The following is a 24,623-nucleotide window of genomic DNA, read 5'->3' as shown; positions in this document are numbered from 1 at the left end:
AGGGATTCAAATAAAGGGATTTTTTCTGTGAGGACAAACAGACATAAGTCTAATAATGATTCCTCGTGACCCGAAAATCCCCTGAAATTATGCTCAAGAGATATACCATTTTAACAGAAAGGAAATATAAAATAACAAATTAGAAAAAAACCACAAAGTAAAAATACAATAAAAACAAAACAATAAAAACAAAAACAGCATTAAAATTAAAATTAAAATTAAAAACGGAAGGCCAGAACATACCATCCAACAGTGAAGGAAACTTTAAACAATCGATTGTGATTTCCTGTTTTTAAAAGTTAATGGTAAATTATGTAAACAGAGGTAGGCACCCAGCGCCATCTATTGAGTGATCCAATATGCAAGTAAAGTTCTATTTTTATTTAAGCCAAAAGATTAATCCCAAACCATACCTTGTTTAATTAAAAAATTGACATTACAGTAATTTCTAGGAAAATCATTTTTAATTAAATTTTTAAGGAGGATATTTGATGCTTCAATATAAGAATTTTTATTATTGCAAACCCTTTTGATCCTGTTAACTTGTGAGAAAATTAGATTTTTGAAAATTTTAGAGTTTAGATTGGAATGGTAGTTACATAGTTTTGTTATTTTAAAGTTGAAATCATCCCTTTTATCGTATATACCAACTATTGTTTTATCATTAGCAATTTCGATTTTTAAATCCAGAAAGGTAGCCTCAAGTTGATTTATATTTGTATCTTTTAGAATTAAATCTTTTGGATAGCAATTAGTAATAATATTAGTATTGTCGAAGTTAATCAAAAGTAGGTCATCAATATATCTCCACCCGTTTATTAAATTATATTTAATTATTTTTTTCTCATAGTAATGCAGGAAAATATTAGCTAAAGCACTTGAGAAAGCTGTCCCCATTGGAATGCCCTTGACTTGTTTATAAAAATTAATACCATTAAACACGTAATTTTCAGTAATATTAAAATTACATAACTCAAGCCAGTTATTTTTAGGAATGATATTTTCATTTAAATATTCGTCATATATAAAAGTGCAGACCTTTATTAATTTTTCATGAGGTAGATTAGTGTATAAATTTTCGAAATCAAAAGTATTAAGTTTATTAATGTTGTTATCTTTAAGAAAATCCAATACTTCTTTGTTACTAGAAATAATAAAGTTGTCTTCATTTTTTATTTTGTCCAGGATAATTTTTAAGTATTTAAAGAAATGTTTACCCGTATAGTAATTATAACTACCAGTGCTACAGGTTACGAATCTGAATTTTAATGGACTTTTATGAAATTTAACTGTTGGGAATAAATAAGGATAGTTAAGAGAGCAAGTCTTAGTTTTGGTTTTTTTTGCGAAAGCTAGCATTCTTTTATCTAATTCCTTTTTCCCGGTGTTCTTTAACATATAAGTTGCATTAGAGTTATATTCATTAATTAAAAGTTCTTTATAATAATATTTACAAATTAAACAGAAATTATTTGCTGATTTATCTATTACTGTAATAACAAATTTTTCTTTTAAATTTTTTATTTCATTTTTTAATGTTTTACTAAAATAAATCCCACGTTCTTTAGATCTGTCAAAATCAGTATTTAATTTTATTTTAATTTCCTTTAAAATTCTCACTTTCCATTCCCCGAAACCTTCCGCAGGCCAGTGGTATTTTCTAGATAATTTGGCAATAAAAACATCCAAATCATTACCAATAGAAATCAAAATTTTGTTATGGTTTATTTTTTCTGTTAATCTAAATTTTGTTCCTCTTCCCATCAAATCTCTTAAAGAGTTGGATTCAATAATTTTTAAATTACCTGTAATAATATGACCTTTATCAATATCTATAAAATCTTTATATTTTTCCTTGTTACAGTAACAATCTGTTTTATTTATTTTATCTAAATTTTTGCTATAGTAATTATAATTACAAATTTTTTTCTTTAAAGTTGAAGTGTAACTAAACGCTATTGATACATTAGTTTTATCTGCAAGAGGAAAAAATATATTATTATTATGTATAATTTTGGGTAATTTTAGATATTCGAAGTAAATATCCAAGAATTTAATCACACAGTATTCTTTGTAAACATTATTTTTATTATTAAAAAGTAAATCGTTTTTTCCAATGTTAAGTTTACATTTAATAAGATCTAGAATAATACATTTAGTGTACGAATTTTTAAACTCTAATGCCCCGAATTTATTATTTAAAAACCATTTCATTTTATTATTTCTAAGACCAAAAATGTATTTCCTAATTCTGTGAATGTTTTCACTATTGTGTTCCAGATTACAGCAATTTTGAAATTCCTCAAATATAATTTGAAAATTGCCTCCTTTCCCTTTACCTCTTTTAAATCTTTTAGAAAAGTTATCTTTATTTAGAAAATTTTTAAAAATGTTAAATTTGTTATAAATGCAATTATTGTTTAAATCTGCATAACCTTCCCCATTTAATTTACTATTGAGACCATAAGGAAATAAAGTTTTCAGGTTGCAAATATAAATGTTTTCCAGATCTAATCTTTTGTTTAATTCGTTAATATTGTCTTCTAGAATGTAGATATTAATATTGTTAAAGTTATGGTTTTGAAAATGCTCCAGTTCGAAGTCAGTGGTCCTATTTTTTATGAAGTTTTTTATATCGGATCTGTGATTGTTAATTCTTAAATTAAGCTCGGTGCTAGTTTCGCCAATATATTTTAAATTACATTCTGAACAATTAAGGAGATAAATCAAATTTTTGTTTTTACAAAATGTTTGTAATTTTGAGTTTTCATTTTTGATCTGTTCCTTATCTGCCAAAGGACATGTCCTACACTTTCCGTTTCCACAAATTTTATATTTTTTTGTATTTTTAAGATTTTTTAAACAAAACAATTGTGTCAGTAATTTTTTCTCCGTGAATGATCCTGACACACACACACACATATATATATATATATATATATATATATATTCATATATATATATATATATGAATTGCTCGTTTAAAGATATAAATAGTACAACGTCAAATAATTGAATCTCAAATTCGAATAATATCGGTTTAGATTTCCTTTCTAGTTTAGATTTATAATAATATTATTAGGCTAAAAATGCTTAATAAAAATGTAAGACATTGCAGAATGAAATTAAATTTACTTATGTCTATAATTATCAAAACATTGAAAATGAAACGTTATAAAATTACATTCAAAATACTGACGATACTATACAAAACAAATTTAGACACTCAGAAACGTAGCTATGTTGGAAAGATTACGATAAAAACAAACAAATATAAATATTTATTGAGGATATATTCAATATTCTTTTATACTTTTTTATATATTCATTTCAAAACGAAATTTCTGGATTTTATTTAACTTCAGTTTTATAGTCTTCCACCTTGGGTTATAAAAAAAACCTTGTTGATATAACTTACATATTGTGGATGTCTAAGCTGGAATATAAGCAGATATTTTAAATGATATAACAAACTAAAATGGAAAAAAATCAATGTGTGATTTATCTGTGATTATGCAAAAACAATCATAGTGAATCTTTGCGATACTAATATTTCACTCATCGCAAATCAGAGTGATATTTGAATCGACTCAGTCTGAACGAAACAAATTAATTTTTACCGCTTTGCATGATAGAAAGTTGAGGAGTATTACTTCAAACTATTGCCGCATTGAAAACAAGTCAGCCGAATCTCCATGGCCGAATGTTCTTAGCACTGGTCTCATAATCAAGAGACCGTGAGTTCGAATCCCGCTAGATCCAATGCGATTCGTAATATGTGTAAATATTTAATCCCTTGATTTTATGTTTTCCTTTGTTTCATGTTCCAGAAGATACTGGACATTTCATTCGTTTACCAGACAAGTGTTCTGGACTTTTCTTACTGTCTTCAGAAAAGTATTCTGGAACTTTCCCTGCTAGTATAAAAGCAGAAGATTTGCCAGTCACTGTGTTCTGAGTTGAGTTAATAAATTAGTTTAGCTCTACTTCTTGTGTGTGTCATTGAGTTCCACACTAGACTACATACGTGACACTATTTTCTTGAATGTTTAATTGAAAAATGAAACTCTTCATTTATAAATAAAAAATACGTTAGTAATAGACTTTCGGTTTATATCAGCTTACTTTCTCGAATACAAAATATAAAATTTTGCAATCTTCAAAGAATTCGATCTCAAGCTTTTATCGAATCTCCATATTTTAAACCACCAACAGTTCGAAAACACACCCATCAAAATTTGAAGAAAATCGATTGAGAGAATTTTTTTTTCTACTGTCCTAATATAACTATAAAGTGAAGACAATTAGTTTGGATAAAATTTGGTTCATAGATTAAGCACTTAAATTGCAAATAGCTATCAGGTTTGGAACTAAATCGTTTAACTTTATGTTGATTTATACTTTTACAATTATTTAAACGCTGTAACTCTAAACCTCAGTAAGTTAAGAGTGTGACATTTTGAATGCGATTTTGTAATTACAATTGTAATTATTCTTTTGGTTTAAATAGTTTGTATAAAACGCATCTAAATCACGAATTTGATTTTCGGCTATCTATAACTAAATGCCAGATGTTAATCATTAAAAAATTTTAAGAATTACACATTAAATACAGAAAAGATGCTAAATTCTCACCAGCTCAGTATTTCGTAACTATTATTCTCCAACATTATGCAAGACATTGGCAGCTTTGCCCAATGTCCAAACTTTACTGTGGGAGATAACACCTTTATTAAACACCCCGGGAAATGTTTTAGGCGGATTACCAGCGATGATTTCCATTTGTAGATTTAAGATCTTTGTGAGCTCCTTTTGCAATTACAGACTCTTAGAGAGACAATTGCTCTTAATCTGAATACATATCGCACTCTTTCTTGTAATCTGGACATGTTACAATTTTCGAAATATGCATCCGTTCATCATTTTAATTCTTCACACATTACTCTGATATACACACTAACTTTAAAACGTTTTGAAAGTAAAAAAAATGAATTGAGACTTGCCACTCTCGGATGAACTTTTCATCATTTTTTTCAATAACTTTTGAAATATATTTATGTATATTACTTTGGACAATTGTCTTCTGGGTTTTCTTCATAAAGTGTGGGATTTTTTAAATACCAAAATGTCCAGTGTCAAAGATCATCATTAAAGGAGACCGTTTGATGCTGGCGAAGAATGGGCAGTTGAACAGAATCATGCAGTTGTCAAGTGATTTACAAACTTTTTATATTCTATTACTCTTGTTGAATCCGAATTTATTGTTGGCCTGTTCGGCAAAACTTCATTAAGGTGTTTATCATGATAATGGAAATCGAACCATATTTGTTGCTTTTCGGTTGCATTCTTGCAAGTTTTTCAGCCGAATTCTTCAGTTTCAAATTTCTTGTTAAATGGAATCGTAAAGTGTCAAAGCATTTCAAATACGAGAAATTTTTCAGCTTTCAAAACTGTCCTGAAAGGAAAGGCTATCAATTCTATAAAATTTTTATTTCATAAAAATTAGATTTAAAGCCAAGTGTTACTAAGAATGTTTCTAAGATTAATAGGAATCTGCAATTACGATAGTTTAAATTGGTAATTTGAACTTTGATTATATAATATTTTGTATATTAAAAGCATACCTTTTATTAAAAAAATTTAAAAATTAAATTTTTGGTTTTATTCGTAATTAATTAGCCATTCTTTACATTAAACATTAAAAAAATAAATCTTTAAAAAATATTAATTAAATTACATTTTAAATTAATTATGTTTACTAAAGATTGTTTCGGTGAAATTCCGTCTCAACTAATCTCATTATGAAGTTATGAAGATTTAAAAAATAAAATTCGATACTAGAAAAGGAAATAGCCATTTCAAGACATGTCTGTCATTATATGATCAATAATACTTAGAGAAAGCAAAATTGAGGTTATTTAAACGAAAGACTTTCGTTTTAAGTATAAACTTCCATTCTATTTTTTCATTCTTCTTTAATTATTTCTTTCGTTTATTTTTTTATCGTAGAACTTTCTAATTGAAAATAAGCTTTTACTTTATTCAACCTTTCATTTGCTGAAGGCATACAATCCCATAAAAGATATGAACTTATTGTACTGTGTGTTCTTAAATGAATTTCCTAAATTTGTAGATCTAATAAAGGAAAAGAAAAATGACTACAACCTAGTGGTTTTTCGGAAATCAAAACTAACAATCAAAAATTTCAATTCAATTCAGTTATAAGTTTCCAATTTGAGCCCCTCTAGAAATATAAATGATATCGAGGTGGTACAACAACTCATCGCATAATTTTTCTACATTTCTGCTGTGAAACTTTGAAAGACTGCAGTTATGCATACTTACCATAATCGATTTTTTTTCCAAGTTTACAATACACAGAAAATACTCGTTTTATTGGTGACAATTGAGGCTGGTGAACCAAAAAACAGGCATATCTGCAACATTTCAAATAATCTAATTTTTTTTTTTTTTTGAAAATTTTAGGATGAGTTATCGTATACTCTTGAAATCGTTCAATCACTTATAACTAAATTTAATTTAAACTTTCAACTATTATATTTCATTTCCATTGAACAACAATGTTTTACTTTGTTTTTCTTTTCTTTTTATGGTCCTGCAAATTCTGGATATTTATTTAAAAACACTTTATATTATAGAAGAAAGAATACAGATAGAACTAAAATGCTTGATATTAATTAATTTGATATTTGATATTAATGAATGATATTAATTAACAGATTAATGTAGCTTTGATATTGATTAATAAAACATGGAAATATTTAGTATTTATCTTACCTCTTGCATTATCAATTATGTGATTAACTCCTTGCACGGAAAAGTTATTTTCTGTACAGATTTCTGTTCAGTGCTAGATAAGTTGGATTAGTAAGGCATTAGACTTAATACTTAAAGTAAGAACTGAAGACTAATTAGGCTATTACTGTGCAATGAAAAAAAGAGGAAAGAAGAAAGTTTGGATCGATTCCAATTTACTGTCTCAAAGAGGTAATCTGGGCTTATAGAATGGCTAAGTTAAGTAATGATATATGCTGCTTTTTTTTCATCAAATGGATTGGGATACTTTTACCGAAGTCAATGATTGGTATATAATTAGATTAATGATTTGGAAAATTCAGGCCTTTATTAAATAGTTGTGTATCTGTCTAAACATTTACTTTTTTGTAAGAACTTTATTTAACATTTAAGAATTCGGCGGCTTATTTAATGTATATTAATGATTGGTAAGAAGTTGAAATTCTGTTGTTTTAGTAAATATCTTCTGATTTTTGCAGAGTGATTCATAATCCCCATATATAAATGTCATGTGAGTCATTAAGCATTGGAGATATCTGTCCATCTCCCCCAGCTGACAGATTTGAAAGGTGCTCACTTTTCTGGATTCGTCTCTGCCTTCATAAGAGAAAATTTTCTCCAACACTCGTATTGAGGCCATGACAACAAAAACTCACACTCCTTCCAATATGGTTCTAAAATCAGTTTTACAAGTTTATGTTTCTAAATACTACCATTATTCGGGCAATGTGTGATTCGATGTATATGTACTGGGGTGGAGGGGGGGGGGCTCATGGAATTCTTCACCTCAAAGATCCTTAACATTGGGATAGATTTTGTGACTCAATAAATTCGCACTACTAGAAGTGACAGCCAATGGCGTAAGAGATGAAAATGCCAGAGGATCTTTAGTGGAAGATCTCATCGCAGCAAATCATTTGTTTCTCCTAAACAACAAAAAATTTCCCCCTACTTTTGAAACTAACAATGAAAAAGGCTGGCCAGACCTTTCAATCGTCAAAGGAGCATACCTCGCCTCAATCTGTAATTGGGAATTCCTCGGAGATTACTCTCTAAGTGACCATAAATACATCAAAATTCATATCTCCTCTCAACGCAAAGGCTCGAGCTACTATCGTTTTAAAACAGCATATGGCGGTCACAGTAAAATGATTCAGCAACTCAGCACAAAAATCCCAGAACTTCTCAACTCAATAGGCTCCTCTCAGAATCATGCAGATCTCTCGGCAGCCACATTTAATTTACATCTTGAAATCTTCAAGGCATGCAAAACAACTTACTAGGTAAAAAATATCAAGACTAAACATAGCATCAACTGGTGGACACAGGGGCTCGAAATTAAGAAAAAGGAACTCAGGGCATCAAGAAGAAGAGTACAACACTCTCAAGCAACATTTTAAAGAAATAGAATCAAAGAAAAGAAAGTAATTCAAAAAGGCCACCAAAAAAGCAAAACGGTCCTCCTTCCATAATCTCTGCACCGATTCAACAAACCCATACGGTGTACCATATAAAGCATAAATCAAAAACGCCCAACCACCTTCAGAACTCTTCAAGCTCTTGAGGAACTACAACGTAGGGGAAGCTAACACATTCGCACAAGAAATCCTCAAGGCTCTTTACCCTCCAGCCCAAGATACTGCACTTCCCGAAATCCCTAATAGTCCTTTCATTCCGGAACCACATTTTCAAAAACCGAAATAAAACAAATCCTTCGTAAAGCCCCGCCTAAAAACGCACTAGGTTTTGACTCCATAGACAATATAATATTGAAAGAAATTAACAAGAACTTCCCGGATATTCTCCACACCCTCTTCAATAAGTGCCTCAAACTGCAATGCTTTCCTACTCCACTCAAAAAAGGAATGATAATACTGTTTCACAAGAAGGGTAAGAACAAAACAGACATAAGTTCTTATCGCCCCAACTCTCTTCTTCCACCATTGGCAAAACCCTTGAGAAACTCCTCTTGCAGAGACTTAATCATCACCTCAGAGTACATGACTTGCTCCATCCAAACCAATTTGGTTTTAGGGACGGAAAATCCACATACCACACAATACAGCAATTAACGGAAAAAATTCATAATTTCAAACAGCAAAACGAACACATTCTAGTAATTTCTTTAGACATCCAAAGAGCTTTCGATAATCTGCAATTCTATTCCATCCGCAATGACCTTGATAAACTTAAATTCAATTAAAAAACTACAGAAATACTTAAAGATGTCCTAGAAAATAGAGAAGTCCTTCAAACATCTCAAGGCACTGCCGCCTGGTCACAGCAGAAAGTCTGCGCCCAAGGATCCTGTTCTGAACCAGTTTTTTGGAAGCTTGTCGCAAACGAAATTCTTTCTGAATAATGACCACTTAACATTCACCTCCAGTCATTTGCAGACTTGTTGTAGTAGCCGAATCAACAAGAACAAAATTGAAATCAGCCGCCCAGGATGCTCTCTCAATCTTCAAGTGCTGGACCGACAAGCATCACCTTCAAATCTCCATAGAAAAATCATGTAATATCTTGATAAGCAAATTAGTCAACGGGCCAACAATTAAATGGAATAACGTAACAATAAAAAGGCAACAATTTTTAAAATATCTCGGTGTTACCATCAACAATAAGCTTAACTGGTTTCCTCACCTCCTTAACACCAAAACGAAGGCGAGTCTTGTATACCAAAATCTCAGCAGAATTGCTGGCTCCCCATGGGGTCTGAAAAAAGAATTCAGGCGTCATTTCTACTTCACCGTTGCCGAGAGAATGCTCCTACATGGAGCATCAGCCTGGGCCTATCCTCTCTCATCCCGACAACAAAGAATCCTAATCTCAATACAGAGAACATTTCTCCTGAGTATTTCTGGAGAATTCCGAACAACATCCACGGCAGCACTGCAAGTTATAGAAGGAATTCTTCCACTTCACATCAAAGCGCAAGCAGAAGCAACCTATGTAAGAGTAAGTCGTCTTCAGTTTCCTAGAAAAATTCAGAATATAACATTCCATCCTGAGAACTTCGAGATGAAATGCTCTCAAACAAAAATCTTCCCCTCAAACTTTCTTCTTGAGGACATAATTTCCCTCAAACAAGAATTACAACCTACAAACTAGACAGATATTTTTACAGATGGGTCCAAAATCGAGGGAAAAACCGGCTTTGCCTACTGCGTATTCCAAAAAGAACAAATTACTCATCAGTGGTTCGGCAAACTGAATGAACAGAACTCTGTCTTTCAGGCAGAGCTGCTGGCCATTAAGGAAGCATGTCAACGGGCTAGCAAATTTGATCATAAAGCTAAAATATGGAGTGATAGCGAGTCCAGCTTAAAAGCGATCAGTTCATTCTCCACCTCAAGCCCAATTGTTCAGGAAATTCAAGCCATTCTGCTCCCCCAACCTTCTATTAAGTTAGGATGGGTTAAAGCACATGTAGGCCACAATGGAAACGAGGTTGCAGATTCCCTAGCCAAACAGGCCATTTCTGCAGGTACGCCCGTTCAATACCCAGCTCCTAGAAGCCATCTGAAAAGTATTGTAAATGAATTGAGCCTACAGCGATGGCAAGAAGAATGGGACAATGGCTCAACTGGGAGAAACATCCATCAAATCATCTCAAAAGCGTCCTTTAACCCATCATCTTGGAATAGGCTTGACATTATCTTTGCAACTGGCCATGACCCTTTCCCTTCATATTTCAAGAGATTCCATATTAAAGCATCTGACCAATGTGGCTGCGGCGAAGTAGGCGATCCCCTTCATTATGCCACTAGCTGCCCTCTCACCCATTTTTTCATCTCAAAAAACTCACCCACGACCTAGAAAATATCTGGTGGACCAACGTTATGAGAAACAAGATGTCCAAGGTTGAAATTAGAAATCTTGTGCGGTTCCTACAAGAGAACGAGGAATTGATTTCTCCAGATCCAAGCCCAGTATAAATTTTCGTTTTATTTCTCAATCAAGCTCTTCTCCAGAATATGTTAACTTCAATAAATTTCATCTACTCATACTCCCCACCGAACACCTCCTTCATCATTATAATATTGTATATAGTTACTTTTTATGTGTATATTGATATTTTATGTCTTTTTATGTGTATTTCTTTTATCTTAATAAATACTCCCTCGTATATCCTTTCAACCGACAGGGAATCCTAGAGATTCCAAGTTCTGGGATATTCTGTGGCGAAAAAAAGAAAGCCAATGGCCTAGTCACCAAAAAAGTGAGAGGGGGTAGATGTACAGGGCTCCTTGGAATCGCATGACCTACTCTGCCCCGCCTAATTAAGGCATTTGGATTAAATCTGATTGATCGGAAAGCAACTCTGGCTAGAAATATAGTTGAGTCCTAAGGACCATCACTGGCCACGGAAAAAGCCTTCCAGTGGGAAGCACATCCGAGTGAATGAAGTGAATGAAGTCCGCCCCATAAAAAGGTTTTTGATGTGTGTGTATCTAAGTCGCACCCTTGGCCCTAGATGGCGCTACTGAAAAACACGAGACGCATCCTCGGCTTAAAATCACTGACTTTTAAATCCTGTGGGCTTGTCTATGACAAGTGACATTTGAAACAACAACAACAGTTATATTTTGCTCTTTACATAATAACAAGTTAAGCGGGTAATAAATTTATAACGGCAGTGAACATAATTATAACCCTTATTACATTCTCCAATCATTTATCATGTACTTAGTTAGTTTTAAAATTAATTTTTATTTTAAAAATTAAGTTTTTCGATCTCTTATATGTCTTATCCCAGATAGAAAGTCTTTTTACTTATTATGTTTTGAAGAAGAAAGTTTAATTTTGGAACTTTCCGTTTTTTTCCATTCCCTTCGTCTTAAAATTATATCTGACATATGTATAGATTACTCGAAACTATTCTCAAATTGATTATTCTGTGTTTATCATTCGTATACTTGTTTACAACAACTAAATAGATGAATGCACATAAACACTATATCTGCCTTATGTATAGGTTATTCCAAACTGTTCTCAGATTGATTATTCTCTGTTTATCATTCATATACTAGTTTAGAACAACTACATACATGAAGGCACATTAACAAAAATTATTACTGCAAATCACCTAATTTCAAAATAATAAATAAGTAACGGAGTCATCTTTTTCATAAATATCGTTATCAATATTTAATTAGATTTTTTTACAGCTTTTAGTAATTGAAGTAAATAGAGTCGAATCGGACTCACGTGATACTCATTAAGGGCAATTCATCAGTTTTATTTTAGAATCGAATTATCTGGAACAAATGAAATGACTAAGTTCGAAAATTTATTACGTATCAGTTGATATGCTCAGTTCCCTTTATCACGTGACTGTTTCGACAAGTGAATTGATTCATCTATTGAATCAAACCGGCGAAGATGATCACATTAATTTTTAATTTCTAAGTAACAGTCAATATGTTTAAATTATTACTATTAAAAATAAACGATAAATGTAATGAATCCATTAATCACTCATGTTAGATGTTATTATTAATGACATTAATCGTAACATATATGCATTTGACATTTTTAGAATATATATTGTATAGTCTATTATTTTAGTCAAATCATTTCTGAATTTATATTGATTTGAATGTTACCTCATTAAAAATGCATTAATTCTTATTCGTTTTTTTTTCTTAAGTCATTAGTGTCATAAATAAAAGCCTAGTATATATTTTCGATCACACCAATTTAATTAATTAAAAAAACGTTAAATCCTATAAGTAAGTGATTTATGTAGCTGGAATCGCTATAAACATAATTTTATTGAAATTTAAATACCCAGCTTAGCGTAATAGTCCATTCAATAAACTCTTTCCATTTTTTTTCAGGTCATTAATGTTATACAAAAAAAACATTTTTATCATCCCAATATTACCGATATGATTAATTTAAAGAAAGTTAATTGATATTAATAATTGTTTGATGTAGCTGAAATAGGTATAAAACCTAATATCATGCATATTAAGGTAATAAGTATAGCGTTATAGCTCTTCCAAAATAAAAACCTCTTGCTTAATATAGTTGCAAAACCGGAAAGCATTCACAAGAACATTCATAGTATCTTCAAAAGAAAAATTATAAAGATAATAACATACCTTGTGAAATCCACAACAAGAATATTCCATATGATATCACAATAAAATCCATATTAGACGACATTATGACTGAAGATGTCCTTTAGTAAAACAACTTGCCGTAAATTAAAATCAGCACCACTGTTATCCAAAAATTATTGAATGCAATCAAAAGACACGTATATTCAATAACTCATTGTCATTTTATCTTAATCTTCCAAGTATGTTATTTAAATGGCATAAATAAAAACTATTCATTAGTTAATCTCAAATAAATTTACAATAATGTATAGTTTTAAAAATTATCTGCTTTTTTTCACACCTTTCTGCTATTTAACTAGAATTGTTAAACAATTTTAAGATGAAATATTTATTATCAGAGTTTTACACTTATGCACTGTTATTAAAGAGTAGAATTGTGTAAAATTATCTTACGACAAATAAAAGAAATACAAAATGATGAAATCAATAAATAGTTCATTGTATTCTCCTGACAGTTTCTAACAAGTCACCACTTTCAAATATTTTCTTATTGCAAATTTAATAAGAACTATGTCTTCTAACTCTCACAGAATTTCTATAATCGCATAATTCCTTCATGGAATTCTACAAAAAACTTCATTTTCTCCCTATATTCTTTATCACCAATGTCAAACTTATCTTTGATGGAATACTTATAATTGATATCTTGTATTATTGCAAATTTATTAAATAAAGAAGATTTTTTAAGGGATAATAATATCAAAAAACTTTATCAAAAAAGTGTGCGAAAAACTTTGCAATCTGATAATTCAGTTGCATAAATATCACATTTTCTCGAACCACGTTGCCGGCACTGCTTTGATAGAAAATACCGTGCACCTTTCTCTTCGGTTTCTCCTTCCATTCTACTTCCAGTGCCGGTCGGTGTTTGCTAAGCCCCTGCACTACAGAGGGCGCAGGGATAGGGGATTATCACTCTGAAACTTAAACACTTTTCTTCGCAAAAAAGAAAAATCATCTGCGGGCTGAGTTGGAAACAGGAACAGACTTTGACGAAGACCCGCACCTTTGAGGGAGTTGATGCGCCGCTCGGGGCGAGCATTTTGATATGAACTCATAATTCGAATTAGTCACGGATCGTTGCTTTAAGGCAATTTGTTACTTGGAGGATAAGGGAGGAGGTTCCTGAAAGGAGTTTCGTTTTAATAAAAATTCCATTTCAATAACGATTTGATGATTGGAATTGAATTTTTTAAAAAAAATGAAAAATTACATAAAAGGCGCAGGAAGATGATGAAATAAATAAAAAAAAATATTATTAAAATAAAATTAAGAAATACAGTTAAATTTAAATTTAGTTAATTCAAATGCATGGTCAAACAATTTTTAAATATATATTTATTTACAAACGTTTGAAAAAGGGTTAATATTTCAATATTCATGTTTTAATTTTAGTCCCAACGATCAAGTTTAAGTAGCTGAGGTGAAGTTCGTTGGAATTAAATTTCCTTTGCGATAACGATTTGATGATTGGAATTGCATTTACGAATTTGAAATATTATATAAATAGCGCTGGAAAATGGCGAAATAATTAATAATTGATTATTAAAATTAAAATAAGAACTTGCATTAGAATTAAATTCAATTAATTAATAGCAAATAATTAACTGAATTATTTGCTATTAGAAGACAAATAATAAATTATTGCTATTGCTGACAAATAATAGCAAATAATTAATGCATAGCTAATCAATTTTTAAATGAATATATATTTATTTACAATTAATTCAAAAAAGGGTTAAATGTTTCAGTTTTAATATTTTATTTATAGTCCCATATAGCTTAAACATAACATTAGTAAGTAATAACATTAACTTTTCATTAATAATTAATTATTTAAACTGTGTAATTGAATAACTCAATACATATTAAAGAATTTTATTTCATTAAGAAACTATAAGTTACTTTCTATTTACATTAAAAATAAAAAGTTTTTTTTCCAAGCAACAACGCCTTTGATAAATGATTGATATTTCATACTTTCAACCATGCATAAATTCTATTCCTAACTTTTAAACTGAATTGGAAGAGAATAGTCACAATAATTATTCGTGGAAATCTTGAATTTGAAGTGAATAAAGTTAACTAAATATTGATTTGTTTCAAAGCTTGTGTTAGTCCACAAGTCTATACGATTATCTGCGATATTAGTCTGCTTTTCTTTAACTAGTTCAGATTTCCAAAGGCTTTTCAGAAAACAATAATCTTGTTTCTTAAGGCAAGAAACAGAACACAATATGTTCAGCGCTAGAAGGGATACGTAACCAGCTTGTTGTTGTTATTTTGCTATCAGTTTAATTGAGAAAACACGCATAAAATATGAACAATAAAGGTATTTAGATTAATTTTAATAATATGCGTTCTTTCACAAAATGGTTATTCATATTTTTAATTTCATATTTATAAGAATAAATACATTTTTATTTAATTCATTTAATAAAAAAAATAATTATTTAATACATTTTTGGTTAAATTATAGAGATACAATCGACTATTTAGCAAAAGTATTAATTAGAGTTTTGCTTAAGGTACATAAGAAAAAAATTATTCTGTTCAACTGTTTGTTAATGTTGTTTTTGAAAATATTCAGGATATCACAATATCTTAATTATTAATATATATTCAAAAACAAAGTTCCTCACTAAATTTCTAAACAATTAATCATATCAACGACAGCCAAACAGAAGTTTAAAAACAATAGCACATGTCAGAACGTAATTAAATAAAACAATAAAACTTCTGTTTTAATGAAGCCATATCTAAATGGTTTACGGTTAAACTTCTGCCATCTTCAATTTGAAGCCATAATCCCCAAGCCATACCTAAAATAGTCGAAATTCTTCTTTAATACCAGGAATTGAAGTTCAAATTTGTCACCACCAAAATGTTTAGATATAGAAAAGAGACATCGAAACTGCTTTCGACATTGGTATCAAAGTCATTTTTGTCACGACTTCCCCAAGCCCAAATTTCTAGAAATCTCTTTTTCTAGCAGTTGCGCCTAATAATGTAGAAAAATGCTTAAAAGCAAAATATTCGCCAGATTTGTACGTTTGCAAAAGAAAAAGGAGAAAAAAAAATGGTTTTCGAAATTATGATCAATGCATTTTCTAGTAAACTTTGTTAAGTTTTCCTCATGTCTGTTATCCCAATTACTAATGCAATTGAAACAATCTCATGAGAAGAGACTAACTTATTCTTTATTCACAAATAAAAATAGGCTTTCTAGTTTCTTTTAACTAACTCAATATATGGGCGCTGAAGCCCTTCAATTATTACTTAGGATGACGAGGCACTTTTACTGTGAGTGATAGGCGTGTGCAGCTTTGGACGTGGATGAGGAGAATGTAGTTTCGCTTGCAATTGGTATGTTACTTATTGTTTTGTTTTCACGATATTTTTTTGTTTTATAATTGAGTGGGTTTGTAGTTGTGTTGTGTTTTAGTTTGTGTTGTTCTATTGTGGTTTTGCTTGGATTTGGGAGCAATAATTTGATTTATTGTATACTTTATTGTCTTTTATTTTTGTGATACTGGCTGATCTCTAAGGCCTCAATCTCTGGGGATTTTCGGGTAACGAGGGGTTCATATTTTTGGCCGAAAGTCAGACCCCTCACAGAAAAATTCCCGGTTTGAATCCCTTCCTGAGGGTGACCGCTGAGAAAGTCTTCAGGCCGGATTCATCAGTTCTTTCTTTTTTATTCTTTTTGCATTAAATATTTTTTTCTAATTTGGTTAAGTTCATCAATGTTTTAGTGGTAACAGCATTAACACTCTCTAAATACAATGCAGTTTTTATTAGTTTGGTTCAGAAAACCTTTATTTTTAATTGAATTCCATAATGATTGCATTTTTGATTAACTTTTTAGTGAGAAGAGAAATGTTCTGGTTCTTCATAAATGTGTCTCATTTCTTAATCACTAGAATACGGTCGATACAATATCGCGTCCTTCTAAAAAGGGAAAACGTTCATTAAAGTGTTTAAGGTCCTTCTTATTATGTTGTTTCTGTGATGGTTGAAAAATAAAGTTTTCGGTTAAAGCATCCGAGGAGTGAAATGCAATATATAGATTTCCTCGCCTCGGCAGCATGCATCAATTTTATTTAGTTAAAACGAAATCCGCTTGTATTTTCTTTCCTAGGAGCATCAACGGTAATCAGAAAAGTAAATGCATGGAAGAAAAACGATAAATTAAAAAAACTTAAATCGATGTACGTTCCAGCTACAAGTTTGTGACTTTTCTTTTCTTTTTTGTTTAGAAAAGCTTTGTGAAAAAAATATTAACTAAAACGGATAGAATTCAGGTGTCTATTTCATCATTCGCATTGCTTTTTGCAAATTTTTGAAAAATGATAATTGTTTGAGAATTTTTTTTCCACGAAAGGAGTAAAAAATTGCTTCATATTTTATCCCACGCACAAAAGACATGCAAGTGGCACTGGTTCGTGCTTCAATTGAAAAAAAAATAATAGGGCACTTAGAAAGTTCGCAGTTAATGTTAAAACTAAATGCACAGTTTCTCTTTTCTTGTAAAGAAAGTAACTATTCTTATTCATAATCTTTGAAATAATTCAACTACAATCTGTGAAAAGCAATGTTCCCACATTCTAGCTAAAAGATAAATGTTTCAAGGAAAACTGATTATACCAAAAAAAAAAAAAAAAAATTTCGTAATAAGTATTTTTTCATTACGGTTCCATGATTCTTTTGTCTTTCAATAATTTTGAATTTTAAGTTATTAAAATAACGTCAGTTTTAGGATACTGTGTATGAATGAAAATAGAAAACGTTTCTAAAATTATTAAATGAAAAAAAATGTATAATTGACAAAATTTGTCAAATTACACAAATAAAATGAAAAATCAAACTGAAAATTTGCAAACAAAACTAATTTCCTTTCTTCAAGATTCCATTGCAAAGTATGTTCAACTCAAATGTTATTGCATGTTTTATGCATTCTGTTTTTTATAATGCAAAATAATTATGATTTTACGAAGGTTTGAGTTTGTATTGTAAATAACTATTTTTTTTTAGGATACTGTATATAAATCAAAAATAGAAATCCTATTTTCAATTATTAAATTTAAGAAAAAAAAAGGATTCATTGACAGAATTTTATGCAAATTATGCAAATGAAATGAAATTAGAATTGAAAATTTGCAAACAAAACCATTTTTAATTCTTCAAAATTTCACTAAAAAGTATGTTGAATTCAAATGTTATTGTATATTTTATACATTAAGGTATTCTGTTTTTAATATTACAAAATAATTACACTTTTAAAAGGGCTATATTTACATTGTAAACAACAATAGATTTTTTTTTCAAATTAATGTAAAAATAATGTAGTATTTAAAGGTCAAAGAATCAAAAGGATTAACTGAATCCGGCCCGAAGACTTTTTCAAGGGTCACCCTCAGGCAAGGATTCAAACCAGGGATTTTTTCTGTGAGGGGTCTGACTTTTCGTCCAACAAATTGACCCCTCGTGACCCGAAAATCCCAGAAAATTGAGGTTTTAGAGATAAATTAGTATCACAAGATTAAAACAAGTAAAAACACTAGCAAAAAACAAACCAAATAAGACCACAGCAAATCAAACCACAAGATACATGAAAAAAAGTAATATAAACACAAAGCAAATTACTTACAAAATGAAAGTACAAATCTGAAGAAAATTACTTGAGGTTAAAACGTGCTATTGTAGATGTATTTCGTTGAACTAAACTAAGATTTAATTTTTCCACGTTTACAGCTATATCCGCCTCCCACGTTTCGTCATAATGTATCGTCATCAAACTTGAAGCGCCATCTATTGAATTAAAACTCAAAGCTAACAAACCAGAGGAAGTCAGAAATTAAACAGACCCTCTCTTATCAAAACTTCTATATTGCAAAAGTTTTTGGGAAATTCGTTAATAGTTAAATTTTTAATGAGATTGTTTGTTGCTAAGATATAAGAGCTTTTATTATTGCAAATTTTTTTAATTCTGTTAAATTGTGAAAATATCAAATTTTTTAAAATTTTAGAGTTTAAATTAGAATGGTAGTTACTAAGTTTAATTATTTTAAAGTTAAATTCATCCCTTTTATCATAAATACCTATCAAAGTTTTTCCATTGTCAATTTCTATATTTAAATCTAAATAATTAGCTTTAAGTTGATTTTCGTTTGTTTGAGTTAAAACTAATTCTTTTGGGTAACAATTAATAATATCATTAGGATTATCCACATTTAACAAAATTAAGTCATCAATATATCTCCAGCCTATTATTAAGTTAAGTTTAATTATTTCTTTTTCATAATAATGTAGGAAAATATTGGCTAACGCACTTGAAAAAGCTGTTCCCATTGGAATTCCTTTTTCTTGTTTATAAAAATTTATTCCGTTAAAAACATAGTTTTCTTTAATATTAAATTTACATAACTCTAACCAATTAGTTTTTGTAATAATATCTCTATTTAAATATTCTTCATATATATTAGTACAGACATCTATTAACTTTTCATGAGGTAGATTAGTGTATAAATTTTCAAAATCATAAGTATTAAGCTTATTAAAATTGTTATCCTTTAGAAAGTCCAAAATATCTTTGTTACTATTGATAATAAAATTATCTTCCTCTTTAATTTTGTTTAGGACAATTTTTAAGTATTTAAAGAAATGTTTTCCCATATAGTAATTGTAACTGCCAGTGCTACAAGTTACAAGTTAATCTTGTGATACTAATTTATCTCTAAAACCTCAATTTTCTGGGATTTTCAGGTTACGAGGGGTCAATTTGTTGGACGAAAAGTCAGACCCCTCACAGAAAAAATCCCTGGTTTGAATCCTTGCCTGAGGGTGACCCTTGAAAAAGTCTTCGGGCCGGATTCAGTTAATCCTTTTGATTCTTTGACTATTAACTTAATATTTATTTCTAATTTGGTTAAGTTCATTTGTGTTTTAGTTGCAGCAGCATTAGCGCTCTCTAAATACAATGTATATTTTATATTTTATTATTATATAGATTCAGAAAAATTATATAGGTGTTTTTGCACATTGTTTACTTATGGATTGATAGTTTCGTAGTATTTAAAGGGTATCATTGAAAATCCTTCCATACAATTTCAGGTACAAAACACCTTTGCAAAGCAAACATTTTTCTTTAATCTCTTATCAATTTACCAAGGCCGTTGTTCACATTCACTAAATAACAATCAGAAACTCCAGCAACACATACAAACTTTTCCAACTAAACAATTCTTGCAAATACACTATTCAAAAGATAAATAACGAACGGCGGTTTTATTTCACATTAATTGCAGAAGCAATTAATCTTCGGAAAAGACAGTTCGAATGGCCTTAGCATTGTGTGCCATCGACTCTCGCAACAAAAGGCGGACTGTCTAATGACGGTGCTGGCCGTTTTCTTTGAATCTCTTTCTTGTACATTGAGTCAGATAAAAAGTTTTTTTTTATCGACTTCTGTTGCATTTCATTATACTTAATCACTGCTTCAGGCGATAAAAGCGTCGTCTGCGGAATAGCGTCTGGATAAAAGGTTTCAAAAGACGAGAATTTTCTAACAACCTGATATTGTGAAACTTTACACAAAGTTGGTGCAGCATTTCATTCTGGCATTGCATTTGTTATTATTTTTTTCAAAGAATCAACACGATGAGAAAAATGATGACTGTGCATTCTGAATATATTGATGCATGTACAAAGGCTGTTATTAGCTAATAGATAAAACATAAACTCTTTTGTCAAAGTTTGTTAATATCACTCACATAAATTTCATAAAATTATTATTAGAAAGGTTTATTTTCAAATAATTTTTTTAAAAAATAATATTGCATTTGTTCTTACAGTAATAATAATAAAAAAAGTACCTTTTATTTTCTGCAGAATTTTCCACTCTTTTACATAATTTGATTTCTCTTTACCACATGGGGTTGGGGCAGTGGTAGCCTTGTAGTAAGATACAGTACCGGAGGACTTCAGGTTCGAGACCAGATTCTACTGAAGAGCCGTCGTGTAAGCAAGTCTGATGCATGCTAAATCCGTCAGAGCCAAACGTCGTCCTGCTGCTGTAGTGTGCAAGTTTTGGAAGGGAGCAGTCATCATTATCTGACCGAGATTCAAAATTACGAGATCCGTCCCACAACAACCCTAGTGTTGCATGAAATCGGGACGTTAATATAACTAAACTAAACTTTATTATATGGGATAAAAATGGAAAGAAAAAGCCGCAGCAAAAATCCATATATTAATAAAAACTTTAAAAATAATGCAAAATTTATTAGTAATATATTCTCTCAGTTACCAACTTTAAACCCTTTTATGGGAATGAGAAAAATGTGAAAAATACGTAAGAAATTGTTCAAAGGGTTAGGGTTCAATGACCGATATTTTAATTTCACATTAAACATATTACTTGTATACCATTAGTAGAATTACATGCGCGTTCAAATCTAGAAAGAATCATAAAATAGAATTTTTTTAAAAAATAACTTCTATACAGAGATACATAACTTAAATAAGTCTTTACCATTATCACGTGACTATCAACTTCTTTTACAAATTTGTTGACGAAGATTTTTGTTGTCTGAAATGTGAAATAAATTCTTTAACATCTCGATGCCAGAAAAAAAATAGATAGAGTTGTTAAACTCGTTTCTGTTAAGTTACTATATCTGTTGATCTCTTAAAAAAAAAAAAAAAATTCTAGTGAATGTACTAAAATAATTTTTTTTAAAAATTTCTTCCAGTTTAAATGAGCAAAATCTCCTATTTCTAAAAAACCAAAAGAAAAATGATGGTTAAAGCACTTTCACTTGATTTTTAAAAATAAAAATAATTGCACAAATTTCTTAAAATGAAAATGAAAATTTAAAATTATATTTGTTCAATGAAAAGAATATTAAAATTTCTTAATTAATAATTAATTTCTCAGAAGAAATATTATTTCCCATTTCCATATTCATGTCACCAAACAGAAAATTGAAAGTGAAAATTGCAGTCTCTAAAGATTAAATTAAATCCACCACAATTGCTGAAACGTGCCTAAAATGTAACAACCGTTTCATTTTGTCGTGCTAATGTTCGAAATAATGAAAATACATTTTCGGCAAAATACGGACAAGACAACGAATCACGCGTCTTTTTAACGTGCGTGCTGGTTATTTCTCTTGCATTAAAAGAAAGACAAAGTTCTACTTTAAGTAGTTTTTGAAATTGTTCATTGGGCATTTTCTAGCTAATTGAAGGCAGGCTAGAGTATAAAAATGTAAAAATACCAGTTGCTAAATAACTAATTCTTCTAGTGAATATACATGAGATGTTTAGATTCATTTTCTTGTACAATTAATTGTTGGTGTTTTCGAAGAATTGGAGATATTTCATTTTTAATCAAAGTATTCCAACAGAGCTAATAATAATTTTAAAACAAGCAGAATTTTTCCTTAAAATTTTCTCGAGCATTCATTAAGAAATACACTATTTCATCATTAACCGTACTGTACTGGTGAACGATTGTTATAAAAGTGCAACGATGTGGATAATACACAAGGATCAGAAAACATTAATGCGGATTATGTATGGATAGATTATTTGCATTCTGATCGATTGCTAGCAAATTTTAACATAGAAATATAACTATAAGCACAAGATCACGTACACAATTTAATATTGTTACGAATCTGTAATGCTTCTTCCCAGCATAGTGGGTTCCATAGGAGGTCCCAGAGCTTGGCGACCATTTGGCGACTTGGTGACGAATTTAGAGACTTTGGCGCCAAAATAGATTATACCCGAAACATCGAGAATTTTCCCGTTCTGTCCAGTAGGAACAGAGATACGCCTCGAACGTTCCTGATTGGTTGAGAGGCTTCCAGCCTCGCCTCCTGAGACCTATAAAAGGAGGCACCCGCAGCCGCCGGGCGGTCGTGAATTGAGTCGTCGTAGTCGGCAGCGACAGAGAAGAGTCGTCGTTAACAAGACGGTGAATTGAGTCGTGGACCAGTGGAGTCGAAGTGTAGTCGGAAGCGACGGTGCAGAACTCGTCTTCCAGACACTAGCGGAGCAGTGACGGAGTAGAGCTGCTGTGTATACTGTTGTATGCTGCTGTGTATACTGATGTATGATGTTGTATGCTGAACGTCTCGGCTGAAGATAATCGTCTTTGTGCTGTCCTGTGTGTCTTCGTGTAAATAAACGTCGTTGTTTCATTTTCTACTGCTGATTGAGTGTTCTTCACACCATATAACTCCCACTATCCAAACAAACCCCGGGAAATTTCGTAAGAATATATTTATCTCATTGCATTTTTGAGTAATCGTGTTTGCATAATTGTGAAATCACTGTCAGTCAGACAATCAACTATTTGACGTATCCTGTTCTAATTTTGATACAAATCTATATTAGGAATGATGAATCTGTTTGCCAAATTTTATCTATCTAGCTCTCTTCGTTTTTATCGCAATAAACTAGTAGTCGGACAAACAGACTGACTTTTTCAGAATAGATATGGTACAAAAAAATGATAGAAATCTACATATTTAGTGTACAAACCTGATATTATTGGCTCAAAGTGTTTTCCATTTATCATGTGTACAAGTAGATAATGTTTTGATTATAATGGTGCTTTAAATTATGTATACGAGAAAAATAAAAGCTGAAATAAATTCATAAAGCTTTATTTGCCAAAATAATTATTTTTGAAAATTTTCACAAGGCATATTTATTTTGAAATAAAATGTGTAAAACGGCAGGGAAAAAATGCAGAAATAAAACAAATTGATTTTAAGAATTTAGGTGAAATCTATTACTTTGTTTTCTAACACAATTTAAATTTTTACATATTTATCATGTGTTTCAGAGAGTAGGATATTAAGAGTCATTTTCATTTATACTTGGATCGATTCAAAAATTGCTTATAACTGAAAACGATTTTTGAAATTGTTCCCCAAAATTTATTTAGATCACTAAATTGCGATATTAAAGAAAACATGTAATTTTTTTTTTTTTTTTTTTTTTTTTTTTTAAATAAATACCTGGAAATTCGCAGCATTTAAAAATAAACTGAAAATACTTATTATATTCATACTCAGTAGTTAAACAATTATTTTTAATATGTTACTGAATCCTTAAAAATCTGTTTTCTTTTGAACAACTCCTAGGCGCAATTAATAATGACAAATTATTCGAAATGAACTCAGTCTATTTAAATAATTATTACAAATTTTAAGTATATTTGACAGGTTAAAATGACTATTTGAAGCCATTTTACATAATTATTTTAGTGCATCCTAGAAATAAAATAGATTAAAAAATAAAATATCATTTAAAATATAAAAATGATTAATTTTACTTTAACCCTTAACTGGGGAGGTGAAATTTTAGGACTTAACTGGGGAGGTGCGGTCTACGAGACCGCATTTCATTTCACTCAAATTAAATTTTCTAATGAATGTATTAGTATGAAAAACTTCATATATATTTTGCAGATAATTTTCTTGATATATAGACATGTTTTAGAAATTTTCCGAAATATATTATCATTGAAAAAAGCAAGTGCGTTGGAACATATATTTTCTTGTCAAATGACATGTTACAATAAATAATATTCTTGGAAAAGCATATTATTTTTTACTTTTTAAATCATATTTATTTTTACAGTATACGAAGGTATAT

At 30.2% G+C, this 24,623-nt stretch overlaps 1 protein-coding gene across 1 annotated transcript in view; it reads right to left on the bottom strand.

Annotated features, from left to right (window-relative positions):
• The window catches only part of LOC129957478 (cell adhesion molecule DSCAM-like), a 538,584-nt gene extending 525,594 nt beyond the window's left edge, over positions 1-12,990 (bottom strand). The window contains exon 1 of the mRNA XM_056069803.1: positions 12,927-12,990. Within this exon, the coding sequence (XP_055925778.1) occupies positions 12,927-12,990 (64 nt within the window). The remainder of the gene's footprint in view (positions 1-12,926) is intronic.
• Positions 12,991-24,623: the final 11,633 nt, after the last annotated feature.

Source organism: Argiope bruennichi, chromosome 11, assembly GCF_947563725.1.
Source record: "Argiope bruennichi chromosome 11, qqArgBrue1.1, whole genome shotgun sequence".
In the NCBI taxonomy this organism is placed as follows: domain Eukaryota; kingdom Metazoa; phylum Arthropoda; class Arachnida; order Araneae; family Araneidae; genus Argiope; species Argiope bruennichi.
This window is presented reverse-complemented; position numbering and strand designations above follow the sequence as displayed.